This window comes from Epinephelus fuscoguttatus, unplaced genomic scaffold (assembly GCF_011397635.1).
Source record: "Epinephelus fuscoguttatus unplaced genomic scaffold, E.fuscoguttatus.final_Chr_v1 AP022699.1".
Taxonomy (NCBI): Eukaryota; Metazoa; Chordata; class Actinopteri; order Perciformes; family Serranidae; genus Epinephelus; species Epinephelus fuscoguttatus.
The window spans coordinates 811,919-836,029 of NW_026057521.1; the positions used below are offsets into that span (position 1 = coordinate 811,919).

At 45.2% G+C, this 24,111-nt stretch overlaps 2 protein-coding genes across 2 annotated transcripts; one reads left to right on the plus strand and one right to left on the minus strand.

Annotated features, from left to right (window-relative positions):
• Positions 1-1,282: 1,282 nt before the first annotated feature.
• On the plus strand, positions 1,283-8,158 carry LOC125885362 (high mobility group protein B2-like). Its single transcript, XM_049570857.1, has 4 exons — positions 1,283-1,481; positions 3,778-3,929; positions 4,959-5,133; positions 6,199-8,158. Exons 1-4 carry the CDS (start codon positions 1,332-1,334, stop codon positions 6,325-6,327), a joined length of 606 nt encoding a protein of 201 aa, XP_049426814.1. The 5' UTR covers positions 1,283-1,331; the 3' UTR covers positions 6,328-8,158.
• LOC125885347 (putative per-hexamer repeat protein 5) lies at positions 7,053-10,887 on the minus strand. The gene is made up of 12 exons (XM_049570830.1): positions 10,841-10,887; positions 10,101-10,316; positions 8,978-9,015; positions 8,794-8,809; positions 8,644-8,739; positions 8,520-8,589; positions 8,370-8,445; positions 8,158-8,287; positions 8,044-8,097; positions 7,422-7,789; positions 7,220-7,365; positions 7,053-7,165 (listed from the first exon to the last, which is right to left on the minus strand). The coding sequence occupies exons 1-12, from the start codon at positions 10,885-10,887 to the stop codon at positions 7,133-7,135; spliced, it is 1,290 nt and encodes a 429-aa protein (XP_049426787.1). The 3' UTR covers positions 7,053-7,132.
• Between the last annotated feature and the right edge of the window lie 13,224 nt (positions 10,888-24,111).

Sequence of the window (24,111 nt, forward strand, 5' to 3'; positions counted from 1 at the left end):
TGTACCGACACCGTGTTTCCGTTGCAAACGCGGCCGTTCGGAATAAAAACGGCTCCGTGGTGATAAAGATGAAGCCCACGGAGTGTGAGCAGAAAGCTCCTCTTTGTGTTGCTCTGACATGGTGTGTTTTCTTTGATGCTAGCCCGTTAGCCTGCTGCTAGCGGAGGGGGATGGGGCGGCTAGCTCTGCAGAGGGCGGGAAGCAAATGGTGGCCCATTGTTCTGTTAGCATGGCTAGGCTAACTGCAGCACTCCGTACATGTCCATAGAAGACGCGGCTAGCTCCGGTTTTCGTTCATCTCTACGGCTCATAGACTCCCAGTCACAGGCGGAGCGGAGGAACCGGCTCCGGCCCCGGCGGGATGTCCCGGCACAGTCCCGGGCCGACAGAAGGTCCGGTGTGGGTCGGTGGGCCTCCGGGCTCCCCGGCTGAGAAAATGGATCCTCACTTTGTTCTCTTTGTTATTCTCAATCAGCCCGTTACACCGCCGGAGGACCGTTATTTCACCATGTAACGGGCCGTTAACGGGACGCGGTGTGACGGAGGAAGTTGATGTGCTCTGTGGTCAAATCTGATTTTTAATAAAACATGTTTAAACATTTGACAAGGTTAAATTCAGATTGTGAACAAAAGCAGCCTCTCAGGTTAAAGGGTCAGTCCACCCAAATGTTTTCACCCCTCACTTCACATGTATGAATTTAAACTGAATAAAGATTTAATCACTTCGTTTATGATTTTCACTTTGATTCATCCTTTCATCAGCGGGTGGTGTCAGCGTCAACACTATGCAGTCATCTTACTAAACAATCTGTCTGCGTCTCCTTCTGTCCACACTGAGTGTAAAATATCACCACCAGTGTTCTTCATCATCATCATCACTTAACCTCCTTCATCCAGTTGCTTTCCTTTGTTGTACATGATGTATTAACTGCGTCTGAAGACGTCTCCTGGGGACACGTGTGGACATCTGTCTCTGCTCCGAGACACCAGATCAGCTGTAACATATGATCAGCATGATGATCAATAACATGCAGCCAGCGTGTTTCAGATGTTTTGTCTCAGGCGTCACCATCAGCTGAGCGGTACTCACGAAATGATCAACAATTATTATCTACACTGATCAATGATGAAAAAAGAGTCAGCATGATGTAATAACTGATTATTGATCATGTTATAGATTGTATATTCTGTTCACACTGAAATAAAAAACAAACACAACTACTGAAAACAATGCAAATGAACTAATTAATCAGTTCAGTCAGATCAGTCATTCTCCTTTTTTTATCTGTACCCATCTGTCTGTCTGTCTGTCTGTCTGTCAGGCCGCCAGTATGATGCGTAAAGACGTCAACAAGCCGAAGGGGAAGACGTCGGCGTACGCCTTCTTCGTCCAGACGTGTAGAGAGGAACACCGGAAGAAGAACCCTGAGCAGTCGGTCAACTTTGCCGAGTTCTCCAAGAAATGCTCCGAGAGATGGAAGGTAAGACGGACAGGTGGGTGAGGACAGACAGACAGGTGGGTGGGGACAGACAGACAGGTGGGTGGGGACAGACAGACAGGTGGGTGAGGACAGACAGACAGGTGGGTGAGGACAGACAGGCAGAGTCTTCTAAACACTGTTCATCTCTGAGTCCTGCTGAAGTGTTCCCACCTGATGGAGCTGACATCAGGAGGTCAGAGTGTGAGCGTGGTGATGATCCCATCAGAAGAGACCACAGATCTAAAGTCATCGTGTTTCTAACAAAAGATTTCTCCAACTGACTTTAAAAAACTCAAATCAGTAAGTCAGATTGTTTTATTGATGTGTGGATAATAAAGTGTGGTGCTCCCTCGTCTGTCCAGCTGGTGTTGAGCCCCTTTATTAAATAATTCATCTCCTCACATGACGTCTATAAATCATGTTCTCTCCTCGCAGCTTGTGCCCTCAGCAGGACACAAAACTAACAGTGTCGGAGTTTGACCACAAAAATGGAATCAGCTGTTAAACACTGAGTAACTGCATGTGATGTATAAAACCAGCGTCTTCTATAATGAGACATGAGCACACGTGTATGGAAATGAGATTCAAACCTGCGTCCCTTCTATGTTAGTAAGTCAGTGATGTTTGTGGGTCCGTGTCCTGCGTCCCTGATGTGTTAAACTCTGACAGGTTGCGTTAAACTCATTGTCCACGTGTCCATAGAGACTCACCTCATCACTGTGATGGTGAACATAAGATCTGTGATGTCACCTGACGATAATAATAATAATAATAATAATAATACATTTTATTTATGAAGCGCTTTTCAAAGTTCTCAAAGTCACTTTATAGAGACAGTTCAAACCCATCAAAAAGCAATTTTCAGCAAAAGACATCGAAGACAAAGAATAGCAACAGGAGTGAAAAAACAAATGAATAAAAGTAGCTAAACATGAAAAGCAGAACGGAACAGGTGAGTTTTGAGTAGTGATTTGAATGATGGGAGGTCAGTGCAGTCACGGATGTGTTTTGGGAGGGAGTTCGCAGAGGGTGGGGGCAGCAACGGAGAAGGCTCTGTCCCCCCAGGTGCTGTGCTTGGTCTTTAGGACGGTGAGAAGGTTGGCATTGAAAGAGCGGAGGCTGCAGGAAGGGGTGTAAGGGTGGAGCAGGTCTGTGAGGTAAGAGGGGGTCTGGTTGTGGAGGGCTTTATGGGTGAGTAGGAGGAGTTTGAAGTGGATGCGTTGTGGAACAGGGAGCCAGTGGAGGTTCTGAAGGACAGGGGTGATGTGGTCGCAGGAGCGGGTGTGAGTGAGGAGGCGGGCGGCAGAGTTTTGGATATATTGGAGTTTATTGAGGAGTTTGGAGGTTGGGCCATAAATGATGCTATTGCAATAGTCAAGGTGGGATGGAATGAAGGCGTGAATCAGAGCTTCGGCAGCATTGCGAGAGAGTGAAGGGCAGCGGCGAGAAATGTTTTTAAGGTGAAAGAAGGCTGTTTTAGTGACGTTACTTATCATCAAAGTGTTTCTCACAGAAACCGCAGAGAGGTGAAATTGGTGACTTTCGCGATTGCAAAGGTTTGACCTCCTCTGGTTTTTAAGAGTGATCGAGGAACATCCAAGACCACCTTATTTGCTGATCTGAGGGCTCTGGAGGGCTGATGCAACTTAAGGTCAGATAGGTATTCCGGAGCCAGCCCATTCAGAGACTTAAAACCAAATAAAAGAATCTTAAAATCAATCCTGTACCTAACCAGAAGCCAGTGAAGTGAAGAGAGCACCAGAGTTATATGCTCTGCATTTTGAACAAGCTGCAGACGGTTAAGCTCTGACTGCTCAATGCCGATGTACAGGAAGTTACAGTAATCTAAGTGAGAGGTAATAAAAGCATGGATAACTTTATCGAGGTCTTTCTGGCTAAGATAGGGTTTAACTTTGGCTAAAAGCTTCGGCTGAAAAAAGCTAGACTTGACCACTGAGCTGACCTGTTTGTCTAGCTTAAAAGCACCATCAATAATCACACCAAGATTCCTAGCGTGGGGTGCCATGTAAGGTGCTAGTGGGCCCAGGGATCTGGCAAGGACCTGAACCAGACCAGGGCGACTGAACAGGACAACCTCTGTTTTGATTCCATTCAAGTTTCATTATAAAACACCAGTTTCCACCTGTGGAGTCTCACCTGAACCAGTACCACATGTTTTATTCCTTTGACCTTTACCACAGGTGATTTATCTACTGACAGAGCTCACATGAGGTTCTGACTCTGTGTGTGTGTGTGTGTGTGTGTGTGTGTGTGTGTGTGTGTGTGTGTGTTTCAGGCTCTGACAGCCAGTGATAAGAAGTGTTTTGAGGACATGGCAAAGGCTGATAAGGTGCGTTACAACAGAGAGATGAGAGACTACATCCCCCCCAAGGGCTTTGGAAAGAGGGGGCGCAAGAGGAAAGACCCCAATGCTCCCAAAAGACCCCCGTAAGACATCACATACACACACACACACACACACACAGAGCTATAAACCGATCAGCCAAACAACACTGATCATCTTGTCACAGCACAATGTTCTGTTGGGAAATCTTGGGTTCTTTGTTCTTGTGGTTGCCACCTGACACGCTCCACCCACCTAAGCACCGCTGCAGACCAGGTAACCCCCCACCCCCACCCCCACCCCCCCTCATGGCAGCAGCACTCCTCATAGCTGTGCCCCCCCCAGCAGGACAATACGCCATGCCACACCACAAAAAATGCTCAGGAATGGTCCAAGGAAAGTGACAAAGAGCTCAGACCTGATCTCCAATTCCTTCCTTCGATCCCAGTCTGAACAAACATCTGTGGGACATGTTGGTACCCCACCTCACAACCCAGGGGACTCAAAAGATCTGAAGACACCAGAGGACACCCTCTAGAGATCACGTGTCCATGCCTTAACAGGTCAGAACCAAGTCTGACCCAAGGAGCACCCACCTTGGATCAGAGGTACCTCTGGGGTACCAACACGTCCCTCAAATGTTCAATCAGATGGGGATCTGTGGTATTTTGGAGCAAAGTCGACACCTTGAGGTCTTTGTGCTGTTCCTGGGGTCGTAAGAAGCTTTTGTGGTGTGGCAGGGTGCATTGTCCTGCTGGAGGGCACTGCCATCGATAAGTGCTGCTGCCATGGGGGGTTTGGTCTGTAACGGTGTTAGGGTGGGTGGAGCACATCAAGTAGCATCAACATAAATATCAGGACCCAAAGGGTTCCCAGCATAATATTGTGCTGTAACAAGAAGATCAGTGTTGTCCACTTCACCTGTCAGTGGGTTTAACGTTCTGGCTGATCGGTGTGTGACTGATGTCTGCCAGCAGAGGGCAGCACACACTGAGACGTACAGCTGAGGGTCCTCTGGTCTGTCAATCAGGAGACGCTCTCTGATGGTGAACTGATCTGTGATCAGGCTGAGGCTCATCACAACAGACCTTTATTCACACTAATGGTTAACCTGTCTGTCTGTCTGTCTGCAGGTCTGCGTTCTTTGTGTTCTGCAGTGAGTACCGTCCCAGTGTGAAGCAGCAGTTTCCTGGTCTGTCTATAGGAGACTGTGCCAAGAAACTGGGAGAGATGTGGAGCAAACTGTCCCAGTCTGAGAAACTGCCCTACGAGGAGAAGGCCCAGAAACTACGAGAGAAATACGACCGGGTCAGTGACAGAGACACAGAGACAGGTTTTTGACTGTGGTTAGTGTAGTGACAGAGAGCATGAGGTGTGTGTTCAGTGTGTAGTTACTGTGGTTGTAAATACACCTGTCTGTCAGGTAGAAGACATGTGCGTGTCCTCATCAGGGTCCATCAGTGGACTGGCAGTCCTCATCAGGGTCCATCACTGGACTAACAGTCCTCATCAGGGTCCATCAGTGGACCGGCAGTCCTCATCAGGGTCCATCAGTGGACCGGCAGTCCTCATCAGGGTCCATCAGTGGACCGACAGTCCTCATCAGGGTCCATCAGTGGACCAGCAGTCATCATCAGGGTCCATCAGTGGACCAGCAGTCCTCATCAGGGTCCATCAGTGGACCAGCAGTCCTCATCAGGGTCCATCAGTGGACTAGCAGTCCTCATCAGGGTCCATCAGTGGACCAGCAGTCCTCATCAGGGTCCATCAGTGGACCAACAGCCCTCATCAGGGTCCATCAGTGGACCGACAGTCCTCATCAGGGTCCATCAGTGGACCGACAGTCCTCATCAGGGTCCATCAGTGGACCATCAGTCCTCATCAGGGTCCATCAGTGGACTAGTCTCCTGCATGTTTCTGATATGAATGTAATGATGAAATGATATATTTTGGTGGTTTGAGTTGAAGGTGTGAGAAAGAATAGTATCAGTAACATTGTTAACACTGTGCTACATTACAGAGAAATACAAACCGTACTAATGAACCTTCATTAATATAGGCCTATATTTTATCTCCAAGTGCACGTCACACACTGAGCGAGCCGCCTGTTAATGACGCTGTGGGCTAATGGGCATGTAGCTACTTCCATGTTTCACATGATACGTCATGTAGGTTTGGATTTATTATGACAAGGTGCAGCTCCTAATAGAGTTTCATGTTTGTGTTTTTTCTCTGCGACTAAGCGACCAATGAAATCTTGCTGACTAATGACCTTTCTGGTCGACTGCCGGGGGCGGGCCTAGTGTCTGTGTGTAGTCACTGATGAACACATTAATGTTTATCAATAATGAATTTCCCGTGTGTTTCTGACAGGACATGGTGGCGTACCGTGGCGGCGGAACGTACGCCAGCAGGAATCCTGGCTCCTCAGCTCAGGGAGGAGAGGAAGAGGAGGATGATGAGGGAGAGGATGAAGATGAAGAGGAGGAGGATGACGAGTAGAAACGAAGAGCTGCAGCTGGATGAGAGAAAGAGATACGGAGAGTGTGTGAGACAGGTGTGTGTGTGTTTCAGAGGACGAGACAGATGAGGAGTCTGACACGGACCAGACACACTGATGCTGTCTAATACACACACACACACACACACACACACACACACATACATACAGGTGTGTTACACACTGACACAGCTCAAAACACACAGGTGAGTCACACAGAGGTGTGTTATACATAGACGTGTCAAATAAGTGACTTACACACTCGTGTATGTTAGACATCTGTGCTACACACGGGTGTGTAACATACAGGTGTAGCCTATACACCTGTATGTAGCATACCTGTTTGTATCTCGCCTGTTTGTAACTCCGAAAGTTGTTGTTCAGAAAGGAAGTGAAGCTCTGAGCGTGGCGGCCATGATGACTTCCTGCTGCAGGTGATATTAGGGAGAGTAGAAGAAGAAGAGGGACAGGTGAGGGTGAAGGTAAGCTCAGCCAGCTGCCAGCCAATCAGGAGCAGCTATTCTGTGACAGAATCAATAGTATTAACTGTTCAAAAGCTTTGTTGTGATTGGTGTAAAGTCATGTGATGTCATCATAGAAACCGGACCAAAGTCGGGACAAACGCTCACCTCGTGTTTTTAAATGTTTTCCATATGATACACTAGACTGTACCTGCACCAGACTGCACCTGCACCAGTCAGACTGTACCTGTACCAGACTGTACCTGCACCAGAGTCAGACTCTACCTGCACCAGACTCTACCTGCACCAGTCAGACTTTACCTGTACCAGACTGTACCTGCACCAGTCAGACTTTACCTGTACCAGAGTCAGACTGTACCTGTACTGGACTGTACCTGTACTGGACTGTACCTGTACCAGAGCCAGACTGTACCTGTACTGGACTGTACCTGTACCAGAGCCAGACTGTACCTGTACCGGACTGTTCCTGTACTGGACTGTACCTGTACCTGTGCCAGACTGTACCTGTACCGGTGTCAGACTGTACCGGTGTCAGACTGTACCTGCACCAGACTGTACCTGCACCAGTCAGACTTTACCTGTACCAGACTGTACCTGCACCAGTCAGACTTTACCTGTACCAGAGTCAGACTGTACCTGTACTGGACTGTACCTGTACTGGACTGTACCTGTACCAGAGCCAGACTGTACCTGTACTGGACTGTACCTGTACCAGAGCCAGACTGTACCTGTACCGGACTGTTCCTGTACTGGACTGTACCTGTACCTGTGCCAGACTGTACCTGTACCGGTGTCAGACTGTACCGGTGTCAGACTGTACCTGTACCAGACTGTACCTGTACCTGTGCCGGACTGTACCTGTACCAGACTGTACCTGTACTGGACCGTACCTGTACCGGTGCCAGACTGTACCTGTGCCGGACTGTACCTGTGCCGGACTGTACCTGTACTAGACTGTACCTGTACCGGTGTCAGACTGTACCTGTACCGGTGTCAGACTGTACCTGTACCAGACTTTACCTGTACTGGACTCTACCTGTACCTGTGCCGGACTGTACCTGTACCGGTGTCAGACTGTACCTGTATTAGACTGTACCTGTACCTGTATTAGACTGTACCTGTACCTGTATTAGACTGTACCTGTACCGGTGTCAGACTGTACCTGTACCGGACTGTACCTGTACCAGACTGTACCGGACTGTACCTGTACCGGACTGTACCTGTACCGGACTGTACCTGTACCGGACTGTACCTGTACCGGTGTCAGACTGTACCTGTACCAGACTGTACCTGTACCGGTGTCAGACTGTACCTGTACCGGTGTCAGACTGTACCTGTACCGGACTGTACCTGTACCAGACTGTACCTGTACCGGTGTCAGACTGTACCTGTACCAGACTGTACCTGTACCAGACTGTATCTGTACCGGTGTCAGACTGTACCTGTACCAGTGTCAGACTGTACCTGTACCAGACTGTATCTGTACCAGTGTCAGACTGTACCTGTACCTGTACCAGACTGTACCTGTACCGGTGTCAGACTGTACCTGTATTAGACTGTACCTGTACCGGTGTCAGACTGTACCTGTACCGGACTGTACCTGTACCAGACTGTACCTGTACCGGTGTCAGACTGTACCTGTACCAGACTGTACCTGTACCGGTGTCAGACTGTACCTGTACCAGACTGTACCTGCACCAGTCAGACTTTACCTGTACCAGACTGTACCTGTACCAGACTGTATCTGTACCGGTGTCAGACTGTACCTGTACCAGACTGTACCTGTACCGGTGTCAGACTGTACCTGCACCAGACTGTACCTGCACCAGACTGTACCTGCACCAGTCAGACTTTACCTGTACCAGAGTCAGACTGTACCTGTACTGGACTGTACCTGTACCAGAGCCAGACTGTACCTGTACTAGACTGTACCTGTACCGGTGTCAGACTGTACCGGTGTCAGACTGTACCTGTACCAGACTGTACCTGTACTGGACTGTACCTGTACCTGTGCCGGACTGTACCTGTACCGGACTGTACCTGTACCGGTGTCAGACTGTACCTGTATTAGACTGTACCTGTACCGGTGTCAGACTGTACCTGTACCGGACTGTACCTGTACCGGACTGTACCTGTACCAGACTGTACCTGTATCGGTGTCAGACTGTACCTGTACCTGTGCCAGACTGTACCTGTACCAGACTGTACCTGTACCGGTGTCAGACTGTACCTGTACCGGACTGTACCTGTACTAGACTGTACCGGACTGTACCTGTACCGGACTGTACCTGTACCGGTGTCAGACTGTACCTGTACCAGACTGTACCTGTACCAGACTGTACCTGTACCAGACTGTACCTGTACCGGTGTCAGACTGTACCTGTACCAGACTGTACCTGTACCAGACTGTACCTGTACCAGACTGTACCTGTACCGGTGTCAGACTGTACCTGTACCAGACTGTACCTGTACCAGACTGTACCTGTACCGGTGTCAGACTGTACCTGTACCAGACTGTACCTGTGTCAGACTGTACCTGTACCAGACTTTATCTGTACCAGACTGTACCTGTGTCAGACTGTACCTGTGCCAGACTGTACCTGTGTCAGACTGTACCTGTACCAGACTGTACCTGCACCAGACTGTACCTGTATATCTCATTAACACCTGAGTTTTAACAGAGACGATGTGGAGACATCTCTGTGGGAACCTGTCCAATGTTTCCTTTTGATCAGTTATTGATTAACGATCAGCTGATCGATCAATGATGGCACTTACTCAGTTCAGTGTGTTAACTGGTTTTAGGTAGGTAGACCACTTGGATCAGTTGACACGAGGTCATGTGACTGAATCAGACTTCCTGTATCAAAGATCAGATTTTAAACCGTTGATCATATGATCAATAATCAATAATCAGTAATCATCAGTGTTCTGAACCTGACAGACGGGTCGCTCTGAAACACACACACAGGACCAGAGTGTGAGTGTGTGTCGCAGTGTGTGTTTGTGTGAGTGTGTGTGTGTGTGTGTGTGTGTGTATGTGTGTGATAATGGTGTGTGTGCGTGTGATGCCTTTCAGTAACGTGTGTGTGTGAGATCGTGTGTGTCAGAGGTCATCAGATGTTAAACTGTCCGTCACCAGAGGACAGTAGAGTAAACCCCGCCCCCCACCTCACTGTTACCATGGTTACCCCTGCACCTCCCCCCCCACTTCCACCCCTGTGTGTTACCATGGGAACCCCCCCTGCCCTTCATCATCATCATCATGATGTTGTTGTTTTTTATTTTCTTACTGGAGCTTTTTCTGTTGCTTTGTTTCACTGTCCTCCTGTAGAGACACATTGTCCTCCTGTAGAGACACATTGTCCTTCTGTAGAGATGTCCACTTTTCTAATAAACTGAGGAAAAACGCACTTCGTCTGTCTGTCTGTCTCTGTCTCTTCTTCTTCACTGTGGACACACTGTCCTCCTGTAAAGACACACTGTTGTCCTGCAGAGACACTGTTGTCCTTGTACAGACACATGAGGAGACGCACCACAGAAGTGGCAGGCCGTGGTTTGTTCGTCCATAAACTGACTCCTACGTGGTTTTAAGCCGCCTTCACCAAACAGTTTTTGGAGCCTGGTAGTTTTTAAAAACAGCCTTTGACTGAATTAAGAATTTTGGCAAACGGATGAGTGGACTGTACATTACTATGGTAAATCTGCCCGCTGCCACCGCTCCAGCCGCTGATTCTTTGCACACCCAGGTCACTGTCCCTGACGACCCCTGGCTCCAGCCCTCAGCTAAACCCAAAGCCCGTCCAGCTCTACTCCGTCACATCCGCATCATCGGCCCTGGGCTGTGATTGGTGGATGTAAAGAGATGGGCGGACTCTCCTTTCTTTCTTTTCACACTCCGGCAAACAAAGACTTCACTTGACGAATCGATGCGACATCCTTGATTCAAGTGAATATCCTCCATTAACCAGGAACCCGGAGCCTCTTCCACCTCCCATGACGAAACCTCGGTCCTGGTCCCAGCACATTTCACTGCATGTCCACTGCACAGCGGGAGTCAAGCTGCAGCTCCGTCTCCATCCTGACTCGTCTCCTCTGGACTGGAGGTTCTGGACAAACTGGATAAACTTTGAACAGTCTCAGTCTCTTCTGGGAACGTGGGTTTGTTTACAGTGCAGGTGTTCTCCACCTGAACTCAGCTGGTACACGAGTGCTTTCATACAGCCTCTGCCATCCACGTGCCCCCACGCCCACCTGCCTATTACGTCATCATTTAAACTATGAAGTACTGCAGTCTGTAGTATTTAAACCTTGAAGTACTGCAGTCTGTAGTACTTAAACCATGAAGTACTGCAGTCTGTAGTACTTAAACCATGAAGTACTGCAGTCTGTAGTACTTAAACTATGAAGTACTGCAGTCTGTAGTACTTAAACCATGAAGTACTGCAGTCTGTAGTACTTAAACTATGAAGTACTGCAGTCTGTAGTACTTAAACCATGAAGTACTGCAGTCTGTAGTACTTAAACTATGAAGTACTGCAGTCTGTAGTATTTAAACCATGAAGTACTGTAGTATTTAAACCTTGAAGTACTGCAGTCTGTAGTACTTAAACCATGAAGTACTGTAGTATTTAAACCTTGAAGTACTGCAGTCTGTAGTACTTAAACCATGAAGTACTGTAGTATTTAAACCATGAAGTACTGCAGTCTGTAGTATTTGCACCATAAAGTATTGCAGTATTTAAACCATGAGATACTGCAGTATTTAAACCATGAAGAACTGCAGTCTGTAGTATTTAAACCATGTACTACTGTAGTCTGTAGTATTTAAACCATGAAGTACTGCAGTCTGTAGTACTTAAACCATGAAGTACTGCAGTCTGTAGTTCTTAAACTATGAAGTACTGCAGTCTGTAGTACTTAAACCATGAAGTACTGCAGTCTGTAGTACTTAAACCATGAAGTACTGTAGTCTGTAGTATTTGCACCATGAAGTACTGCAGTATTTAAACCATGAGATACTGCAGTATTTAAACCATGAAGAACTGCAGTCTGTAGTACTTAAACCATGAAGTACTGTAGTATTTAAACCATGAATTACTGCAGTCTGCAGTACTTAAACCATGAAGTACTGTAGTATTTAAACCATGAAGCACTGCAGTCTGTAGTATTTAAACCATGAAGTACTGTACTATTTAAACTATGAAGTACTGTAGTCTGTAGTACTTAAACCATGAAGTACTGCAGTCTGTAGTACTTAAACCATGAAGTACTGCAGTCTGTAGTACTTAAACTATGAAGTACTGCAGTCTGTAGTACTTAAACCATGAAGTACTGCAGTCTGTAGTACTTAAACTATGAAGTACTGCAGTCTGTAGTATTTAAACCATGAAGTACTGTAGTATTTAAACTATGAAGTACTGCAGTCTGTAGTACTTAAACTATGAAGTACTGCAGTCTGTAATACTTAAACCATGAAGTACTGCAGTCTGTAGTACTTAAACTATGAAGTACTGCAATCTGTAGTACTTAAACCATGAAGTACTGTAGTCTGTAGTATTTGCACCATAAAGTATTGCAGTATTTAAACCATGAGATACTGCAGTATTTAAACCATGAAGAACTGCAGTCTGTAGTATTTAAACCATGTACTACTGTAGTCTGTAGTATTTAAACCATGAAGTACTGCAGTCTGTAGTACTTAAACCATGAAGTACTGCAGTCTGTAGTACTTAAACCATGAAGTACTGCAGTCTGTAGTTCTTAAACTATGAAGTACTGCAGTCTGTAGTACTTAAACCATGAAGTACTGCAGTCTGTAGTACTTAAACCATGAAGTACTGTAGTCTGTAGTATTTGCACCATGAAGTACTGCAGTATTTAAACCATGAGATACTGCAGTATTTAAACCATGAAGAACTGCAGTCTGTAGTACTTAAACCATGAAGTACTGTAGTATTTAAACCATGAATTACTGCAGTCTGCAGTACTTAAACCATGAAGTACTGTAGTATTTAAACCATGAAATACTGCGGTCTGTAGTATTTAAACCTAGAAGTACTGCATTCTGTAGTACTTAAACCATGAAATACTGCAGTCTGTAGTATTTAAACCTAGAAGTACTGCATTCTGTAGTATTTAAACCATGAAGCACTGCAGTCTGTAGTATTTAAACCATGAAGTACTGTACTATTTAAACCATGAAATACTGCAGTCTGTAGTATTTAAACCATGAAGTACTGCAGTCTGTAGTATTTAAACCATGAAGTACTGCAGTCTGTAGTATTTAAACCTAGAAGTACTGCATTCTGTAGTACTTAAACCATGAAATACTGCAGTCTGTAGTACTTAAGCCTAGAAGTACTGCATTCTGTAGTATTTAAACCATGAAGCACTGCAGTCTGTAGTATTTAAACCATGAAGTACTGTAGTATTTAAACCATGAAGTCCTGCAGTCTGTAGTATTTAAACCATGAAATACTGTAGTATTTAAACCATGAAGCACTGTAGTCTGTAGTATTTAAACCTTGAAGTACTGTAGTATTTAAACCATGAAGCACTGTAGTATTTAAACCATGAAGTACTGTAGTCTGTAGTATTTGAACCATGAAGTACTGCAGTATTTAAACCACGAAGAACTGCAGTCCGTAGTATTTAAACCACGAAGAACTGCAGCCTGTAGTATTTAAACCATGAACTACTGTAGTCTGTAGTATTTAAATCATGAAGTACTGTAGTATTTAAACCATGAAGTACTGCAGTCTGTAGTATTTAAACCATGAACTACTGTTGTCTGTAGTATTTAAACCATGAAGCACTGCAGCATTTAAACCATGAAGAACTGCAGTCTGTAGTATTTAAACCATGAACTACTGTAGTCTGTAGTATTTAAATCATGAAGTACTGTAGTCTGTAGTATTTAAATCATGAAGTACTGTAGTATTTAAACCATGAAGTACTGCAGTCTGTAGTATTTAAACCATGAACTACTGTTGTCTGTAGTATTTAAATCATGAAGTACTGTAGTATTTAAACCATGAAGTACTGCAGTCTGTAGTATTTAAACCATGAACTACTGTTGTCTGTAGTATTTAAATCATGAAGTACTGTAGTATTTAAACCATGAAGTACTGTAGTCTGTAGTATTTAAATCATGAAGTACTGTAGTATTTAAACCATGAAGTACTGCAGTCTGTAGTATTTAAACCATGAACTACTGTTGTCTGTAGTATTTAAACCATGAACTACTGTTGTCTGTAGTATTTAAACCATGAAGTACTGTAGTATTTAAACCATGAAGCACTGCAGTCTGTAGTATTTAAACCATGAAGTACTGTAGTATTTAAACCATGAAGAACTGCAGTCTCTAGTATTTAAACCATGAAGTCCTGCAGTCTGTAGTACTTAAACCATGAAGTACTGCAGTATTTACACCATGAAGAACTGCAGTCTGTAGTATTTAAACCATGAACTACTGTGGTCTGTAGTATTTAAACCATGAAGTACTGTAGTATTTACACCATGAACTACTGCAGTCTGTAGTATTTAAACCATGAAGTACTGTAGTATTTAAACCATGAACTACTGCAGTCTGTAGTATTTAAACCATGAAACACTGCAGTCTGTAGTACTTAAACCATGAAGTACTGTAGTCTGTAGTATTTAAACCATGAAGTCCTGCAGTCTGTAGTACTTAAACCATGAAGTACTGCAGTATTTACACCATGAAGAACTGCAGTCTGTAGTATTTAAACCATGAACTACTGTAGTCTGTAGTATTTAAACCATGAAGTACTGTAGTATTTACACCATGAACTACTGCAGTCTGTAGTATTTAAACCATGAAGTACTGTAGTATTTAAACCATGAAGCACTGCAGTCTGTAGTATTTAAACCATGAAACACTGCAGTCTGTAGTACTTAAACCATGAAGTACTGTAGTCTGTAGTATTTAAACCATGAAGTACTGTAGTATTTAAACCTTGAAGTACTGCAGTCTGTAGTATTTAAACCTTGAAGTACTGCAGTATTTAAAACCATGAAGCACTGCAGTCTGTAGTATTTAAACCTTGAAGTACTGCAGTCTGTAGTATTTAAACCATGAAGTACTGTAGTATTTAAACCATGAAGCACTGCAGTCTGTAGTATTTAAACCATGAAGTACTGTAGTATTAAAACCATGAAGCACTGCAGTCTGTAGAATTTAAACCATGAAGTACTGCAGTCTGTACTACTTAAACCATGAAGTACTGTAGTATTTAAACCATGAAGCACTGCAGTCTGTAGTATTTAAACCAAGAAGTACAGTAGTATTTAAAACATGAAATACCATAGTCTGTAGTATTTAAACCTTGAAGTACTGTAGTATTTAAACCATGAAGCACTGTAGTATTTACACCATGAAGTATGCAGTCTGTAGTACTTAAACCTCGAGGTAGTTTAATCTGTAGTATTTAAACCTCGAAGAACTGCAATCCATAATATTTAAACCATGAAGTACTGCAGTCTGTAGTATTTAAACCATGAAGTACTGCAGTATTTAAACCATGAAGAACTGCAGTCTGTAGTATTTAAACCATGAACTACTGTAGTCTAGTATTTAAACCATGAAGTACTGTAGTATTTAAACCATAAAATACTGCAGTCTGTAGTATTTAAACCATGAAGCACTGCAGTATTTAAACCATGAATAACTTTAGTCTGTAGTATTTAAACCATGAAATACTGTAGTATTTAAACCATGAAATACTGCAGTCTGTAGTATTTAAACCATGAAATACTGTAGTATTTAAACCATGTAGTCCTGCAGTCTGTAGTACTTAAACCATGAAGTACTGCAGTATTTAAACCATGAAGAACTGCAGTCTGTAGTACTTAAACCATGAAGTACTGTAGTATTTAAACCATAAACTACTGCAGTTTGTAGTATTTAAACCATTAAATACTGCAGTATTTAAACCATGAAGTACTGCAGTCTGAAGTATTTAAACCATGAAGTATTGTAGTATTTAAACCATGAAGCACTGCAGTCTGTAGTACTTAAACCATGAAATACTGTAGTATTTAAACCTTGAAGTACTGCAGTCGGTAGTATTTAAACCATGAAGTACTGTAGATTTAAACCATGAAGTACTGCAGTCTGTAGTATTTAAACCATCAACTACTGTAGATTTAAAACATGAAGTACTGCAGTCTGTAGTACTTAAACCATGAAGTACTGTAGTATTTAAACCATGAAGCACTGCAGTCTGTAGTACTTAAACCATGAAGTACTGTAGTATTTAAACCTAGAAGTACTGCATTCTGTAGTACTTAAACCATGAAATACTGTAGTATTTAAACCATGAAGTACTGCAGTCGGTAGTATTTAAACCATGAAGTACTGCAGTCGGTAGTATTTAAACCATGAAGTACTGTAGATTTAAACCATGAAGTACTGCAGTCTGTAGTATTTAAACCATCAACTACTGTAGATTTAAACCATGAAGAACTGCAGTCTGTAGTATTTAAACCATGAAGTACTGCAGTATTTAAACCATGAAGCACTGCAGTCTGTAGTATTTAAACCATGAAGTACTGTAGTATTTAAACCATGAAGCACTACAGTCTGTTGTACTTAAACCATGAAGTACTGTAGTATTTAAACCTTGAAGTACTGCAGTCTGTAGTATTTAAACCATGAAGTACTGTAGTATTTAAACCATGAAGTACTGCAGTCTGTAGTATTTAAACCTTGAAGTACTGCAGTCTGTAGTATTTAAACCATGAAGTACTGTAGTATTTAAACCATGAAGTACTGCAGTCTGTAGTATTTACACCTTGAAGTACTGCAGTCTGTAGTATTTAAACCATGAAATACTGTAGTATTTAAACCATGAAGTACTGCAGTCTGTAGTATTTAAACCATGAAGTACTGCAGTATTTCAACTATGAAATACTACTGTCTGTAGTATTTCAACCATGAACTACTGTAGATTTAAACCATGAAGTACTGCAGTCTGTAGTATTTAAACCATGAAGTACTGTAGTATTTAAACCATGAAGCACTGTAGTCTGTAGTACTTAAACCATGAAGTACTGTAGTATTTTAACCATAAAGTACTGCAGTCTGTAGTATTTAAACCTTGAAGTACTGCATTCTGTAGTATTTAAACCATGAAGTACTGCAATCTGTAGTATTGAAACCATGAAGTACTGTAGATTTAAACCATGAAGTACTGCAGTCTGTAGTATTTAAACCATGAAGTACTGTAGTATTTAAACCATGAAGTACTGCAGTCTGTAGTATTTAAACCTTGAAGTACTATAGTATTTAAACCATGAAGTATGCAGTCTGTAGTATTTAAACCTCGAAGTACTGCAGTCTGTAGTATTTAAACCTTGAAGTACTGCAGTCTGTAGTATTTAAACCATGAAATACTGTAGTATTTAAACCATGAAATACTGCAGTGTGTAGTATTTAAACCATGAAGTACTGCAGTATTTAAACCATGAAGTACTGTAGTATTTCCACCTTGAAGTACTGCAGTCTGTAGTATTTAAACCTTGAAGTACCTCAGTCGGTAGTATTTAAACCATGAAGTACTGTAGTATTTAAACCTTGAAGTACTGCAGTCTGTAGTACTTAAACCATAAAGTACTGTAGTATTTAAACCATGAAATACTGCGGTCTGTAGTATTTAAACCTAGAAGTACTGCATTCTGTCGTATTTAAACCATGAAGAACTGCAGTCTGTAGTATTTAAACCATGAAGTACTGTAGTATTTAAATCATGAAGTACTGTAGTCTGTAGTATTTAAACCATGAAGTACTGTAGTATTTAAACCATGAAGCACTGCAGTCTGTAGTACTTAAACCATGAAATACTGTAGTATTTCAACCTTGAAATACTGCAGTCGGTAGTATTTAAACCATGAAGTACTGTAGATTTAAACCATGAAGTACTGCAGTCTGTAGTATTTAAACCATCAACTACTGTAGATTTAAACCATGAAGTACTGCAGTCTGTAGTACTTAAACCATGAAGTACTGTAGTATTTAAACCATGAAGCACTGCAGTCTGTAGTACTTAAACCATGAAGTACTGTAGTATTTAAACCTAGAAGTACTGCATTCTGTAGTACTTAAACCATGAAATACTGTAGTATTTAAACCTTGAAGTACTGCAGTCGGTAGTATTTAAACCATGAAGTACTGTAGATTTAAACCATGAAGTACTGCAGTCTGTAGTATTTAAACCATCAACTACTGTAGATTTAAACCATGAAGAACTGCAGTCTGTAGTATTTAAACCATGAAGTACTGTAGTATTTAAACCATGAAGTACTGCAGTCTGTAGTATTTAAACCATGAAGTACTGTAGTATTTAAACCATGAAGTACTGCAGTCTGTAGTATTTAAACCATGAAGTACTGCAGTATTTAAACCATGAAGCACTGCAGTCTGTAGTACTTAAACCATGAAGTACTGTAGTATTTAAACCATGAAGTACTGCAGTCTGTAGTATTTAAACCATGAAGTACTGTAGTATTTAAACCATGAAGTACTGCAGTCTGTAGTATTTAAACCTTGAAGTACTGCAGTCTGTAGTATTTAAACCATGAAGTACTGTAGTATTTAAACCATGAAGTACTGCAGTCTGCAGTATTTAAACCTTGAAGTACTGCAGTCTGTAATACTTAAACCATGTAGTACTGTAGTATTTAAACCATGAAGTGCTGCAGTCTGTAGTATTTAAACCATGAAGTACTGCAGTATTTCAACTATGAAATACTACTGTCTGTAGTATTTCAACCATGAACTACTGTAGATTTAAACCATGAAGTACTGCAGTCTGTAGTATTTAAACCATGAAGTACTGCAGTATTTAAACGATGAGGAACTGCAGTGTGTCGTATTTAAACCATGAAGTACTGTTGATTTAAACCATGAAGTACTGTAGTCTGTAGTATTTATACCATGAAGTACTGTAGATTTAAACCTTGAAGTACTGTAGTCTGTAGTATTTAAACCATGAAGTACTGTAGTCTGTAGTATTGTACTGTAGATACACCTGTTTCCTGCAGGATGACAGGTGTGAGGGGGCGTGGCCTGGGGAACAAAGGGAAAAGAAATGTTTGCTGTGTGGACAGAGGACATGTGTGGACAGAGGACATGTGTGGACAGAGGACATACGGACAGAGGACATGTGTGGACAGAGGACATGTGTGGACAGAGGACATATGGACAGAGGACATGTGTGGACAGAGGACGTGTGGACAGAGGACATGTGTGGACAGACGTCAGTGGACAGACATGCAGCTCCTTGTTGTGTACCTGATGGATCTGAATCAGGATGTGTCTGAGTTGTGACGACCAATCAGAGGACGTCTGACGCCTCCACCTCACAACGCTGTGTCTGGTGAGTTCAAACATTTCTTTTTGGTCCTTTTTGGACACTGTAGTTGGACAGAGGTGGTCTCACGGGGACAGTTACCCAGAAGACATTGTACACCCTCCAGGATGACTGACGTACCTGCTGTCTGTCTGTGGTGTCCTCTCAGAGGTTGAGTCACCTGCAGGTGTCTCATGTGACCAGCAGAGGGCTCCACACAGCTGTATTATACATGTAGTGATGTAACAGGAAGGACTTATGTAACAAACATGGAATCATCCTGTTCTTCTTCTTCTCTCTCAGTTCAACACCAACACACACACTGACCCCCCGCCACAACAACTGACCTGCCACCGCAACAACTGACCTGCTGCCACAACAACAGACCCCCCGCCACAACAGCTGACCTGCTGCCACAACAACTGACCTGCTGCCACAACAACTGACCCCCCGCCACAACAACTGACCTGCTGCCACAACAACTGACCTGCTGCCACAACTGACCCCCTGCCACATCAGTTGACCCTCCCGCCACATCAGTTGACCCCCCTGCCACATCAGTTGACCCCCCTGCCACATCAGTTGACCCTCCTGCCACATCAGTTGACCCTCCCGCCACATCAGTTGACCCCCCTGCCACATCAATTGACCCCCTGCCACATCAGTTGACCCTCCCGCCACATCAGTTGACCCCCCTGCCACATCAGTTGACCCGCTGCCACATCAGTTGACCCCCCTGCCACATCAGTTGACCCTCCCACCACATCATTTGCCCCCCCTGCCACATCAGTTGACCCTCCCGCCACATCAGTTGACCCTCCTGCCACATCAGTTGACCCCCTGCCACAACAACTGACCCGCCGCCACAACAACTGACCCACTACCACATCAACTGACCCGCTGCCACATCAACTGACCCGCCGCCACAACAACTGACCCGCTGCAACATCAACTGACCCGCCGCCATAACAACTGACCCGCTGCCACATCAACTAACCCGCTGCCACAACTGACCCGCTGCCACATCAACTGACCTGCCGCCATAACAACTGACCCGCTGCCACATCAACTGACCCGCCACCACAACTGACCCGCTGCCACAACTGACCCCCCACCACAACAACTGACCCACTGCCACATCAACTGACCCCCCTGCCACATCAGTTGACCCCCCTGCCACATCAACTGACCCGTTGCCACATCAGTTGACCCCCCGCCACAACAACTGACCCCCCTGCCACATCAGTTGACCCCCCTGCCACAACAACTGACCCCCCTGCCACATCAGTTGACCCGCTGCCACATCAGTTGACCCGCTGCCACATCAGTTGACCCCCCTGCCACAACAACTGACCCCCCTGCCACATCAGTTGACCCGCTGCCACATCAGTTGACCCCCTGCCACAACTGACCCGCTGCCACATCAGTTGATCCCCCTGCCACATCAGTTGACCCGCTGCCACAACAACTGACCCCCCTGCCACATCAGTTGACCTCCCTGCCACAACAACTGACCCGCTGCCACATCAGTTGACCCCCCTGCCACATCAGTTGACCCCCCGCCACAACAACTGACCCCCCTGCAACATCAGTTGACCCCCCTGCCACATCTGTTAACCCGCTGCCACATCAGTTGACCCCCCGCCACAACAACTGACCCCCCTGCCACATCAGTTGACCCCCCTGCCACAACAACTGACCCCTGCCACATCAGTTGACCCGCTGCCACATCAGTTGACCCCCCGCCACAACAACTGACCCACTGCCACATCAGTTGAACCCACTGCCAGACCTACCTACCCCCCTGCCACATCAGTTGACCCGCTGCCACATCAGTTGACCCGCTGCCACATCAGTTGACCCCCCTGCCACAACAACTGACCCCCCTGCCACATCAGTTGACCCGCTGCCACATCAGTTGACCCCCTGCCACATCAGTTGACCCTCCCGCCACATCAGTTGACCCTCCTGCCACATCAGTTGACCCCCCGCCACAACAACTGACCCGCCGCCACAACAACTGACCCACTACCACATCAACTGACCCGCTGCCACAACAACTGACCTGCTGCAACATCAACTGACCCGCCGCCACAACAACTGACCCGCTGCCACATCAACTGACCCGCCGCCACAACAACTGACCCGCTGCAACATCAACTGACCCGCCGCCACAACAACTGACCCGCTGCCACAACTGACCCCCCACCACAACAACTGACCCACTGCCACATCAACTGACCCGCTGCCACAACAACTGACCCGCCGCCACATCAACTGACCCGCCGCCACAACAAGTGACCCGCTGCAACATCAACTGACCCGCTGCCATAACAACTGACCCGCTGCCACAACAGCTGACTGGCCGCCACATCAACTGACCCGCTGCAACATCAACTGACCCGCCGCCACAACAACTGACCCGCCGCCACAACAACTGACCCGCTGCCACAACAGCTGACTGGCCGCCACATCAACTGACCCGCTGCCACAACTGACCCGCTGCCACATCATCTGACTCGCCGCCACAACAACTGACCCGCTGCCACAACATCTGACTCGCCGCCACAACAACTGACTCGCCGCCACAACAACTGACTCGCGGCCACAACAACTGACCCGCTGCCACATCAACTGACTCGCCGCCACAATAACTGACCCGCTGCCACAACAGCTGACTCGCCGCCACAACAACTGACTCGCCGCCACAACAACTGACCCGCTGCCACAACAGCTGACTCGCCGCCACAACTGACCCCCTCGCCACAGCTGACTCGCCGCCACAACTGACCCCCTCGCCACAGCTGACTCGCTGCCACAACTGACCCGCTGCCACAACAACTGACCTGCCACCGCAACAATTGACCCGCCACCGCAACAACTGACCCGCCGCCACAACTGACCCGCTGCCACATCAACTGACCCGCCGCCACAACTGACCCGCTGCCACAACAACTGACCCGCCGCCACAACAACTGACTCGCGGCCACAACAACTGACCCGCTGCCACATCAACTGACTCGCCGCCACAATAACTGACCCGCGGCCACAACAGCTGACTCGCCGCCACAACAACTGACTCGCCGCCACAACAACTGACCCACTGCCACAACAGCTGACTCGCCGCCACAACTGACCCCCTCGCCACAGCTGACTCGCTGCCACAACTGACCCGCTGCCACAACAACTGACCTGCCACCGCAACAATTGACCCGCTGCCGCAACAGTTGACCCACCGCCGCAACAATTGACCCGCCACCGCAACAACTGACCCGCCGCCACAACTGACCCGCTGCCACATCAACTGACCCGCCGCCACAACTGACCCCCCGCCACAACAACTGACCTGCTGCCACATCAAGTGGCCTGCCGCCACAACTGACCCCCATAACAAATGCCACAACAGCTGACATGTTTCACAGATTTCAGCAGAGACAGCAACACTGAGACAAGGTGCTGATGTCACAGAAAATGACGACTTCCACGGTGTCTTACCTGTGCTAATGCTGCATTCGTTTTGTACTCGCAGGTCGGAAGTGGGAATGACGTCACCTCCAAGTTGACAACAGTTTTTGCATTCTAGTTGACGATGGTGGACAAGTCGGAAAAAAACATGGACGCCTGCAAGAAAGCCTTTGTTGCCCGTGCACTTTGGGAGTATAGACAGCTTCAAAACCATCATGCACTCCAACTGATGAACGCCGCAGATGAGGCTGACCTGATGTGAGACACATAAGATAAAGCTGCTATAAACAGTACTCACTACGTATGTGACCGGCAGCCATCTTGAATTCGTAAGCCAGCGATGATGTGGTTGCTCCGAGTTTCCGAGTTGGAAATCCGATCTCAGGGTGTGTTCGAGTTTAAACTTCCGACTGGGAACTGGGAATTTCCGACCTCCGAGTACAAAACGAACGCACCATTAAACTAGGATGTGTTAGTTTGTAGTCCTAAAACCAGGAAGTGTTTCCGTTTGTAGTCCTAAAAAAAGGGAGTGTGATAGTTTGTAGTCCTAAAACCAGGAAGTATTACAGTTTGTAGTCCTAAAACCAAGAAGTGTTACTGTGTGTAGTCCTAAAACCAGGAAGTATTACAGTTTGTAGTCCTAAAACCAAGAAGTGTTACCTTTTGTAGTCCTAAAAAAAGGGAGTGTGATAGTTTGTAGTCCTAAAACCAGGAAGTATTACAGTTTGCAGTCCTAAAACCAGGAAGTGTTACAGTTTGTAGTCCTAAAACCAGGATGTATTACAGTTTGTAGTCTTAAAACCGGGATGTATTACAGTTTGTAGTCCTAAAAAAGGAAGTGTTACAGTTTGTAGTCCTAAAAAAAGGAAGTATTACAGTTTGTAGTACATAAATCACACAGACATGTTCTTTTTTTATAATTTTTTTTTTGTTTAATTTCTTAATTTTTTCTATGTCTGTGAAACATAAGGAAATTTTCAGACGGGAGAAATCAACCAACCACAAACAAGTATCATATGACATCATACAGCAGGACCATCTGATTGGCTGGTCACTCTTTAAAGGAAGACGATTGTTGGAGAGCAGTACAGGTGTGTTTATGGGGGATGAAGGACAGGTAAAGAGACTGTGTGTCACCTGGTCTGGTTGTCATGGTAATGGTTGTCATGCTCAGCCCCATGGTGACGATAGTAAACAAAATCACACATCAACAAATCAACAAAAACAACAAACAAACACTGAACCACTTCCTAACTGGATAACTACATGAAGTCATGACATCACTAATTACTAATTAACTAACCAGACAAAGATATGACATCACACACCAACACTGCTACCATGGCTACTACAGCGAGCATCGATTGGCTGTGGATTCAGCTGCTTCCATGGCAACACACGACGAGACCAATTACCGAACTGGTTTCTGTTAAACTGGTTTCTGATGTTAAACTGGTTCCTGGTG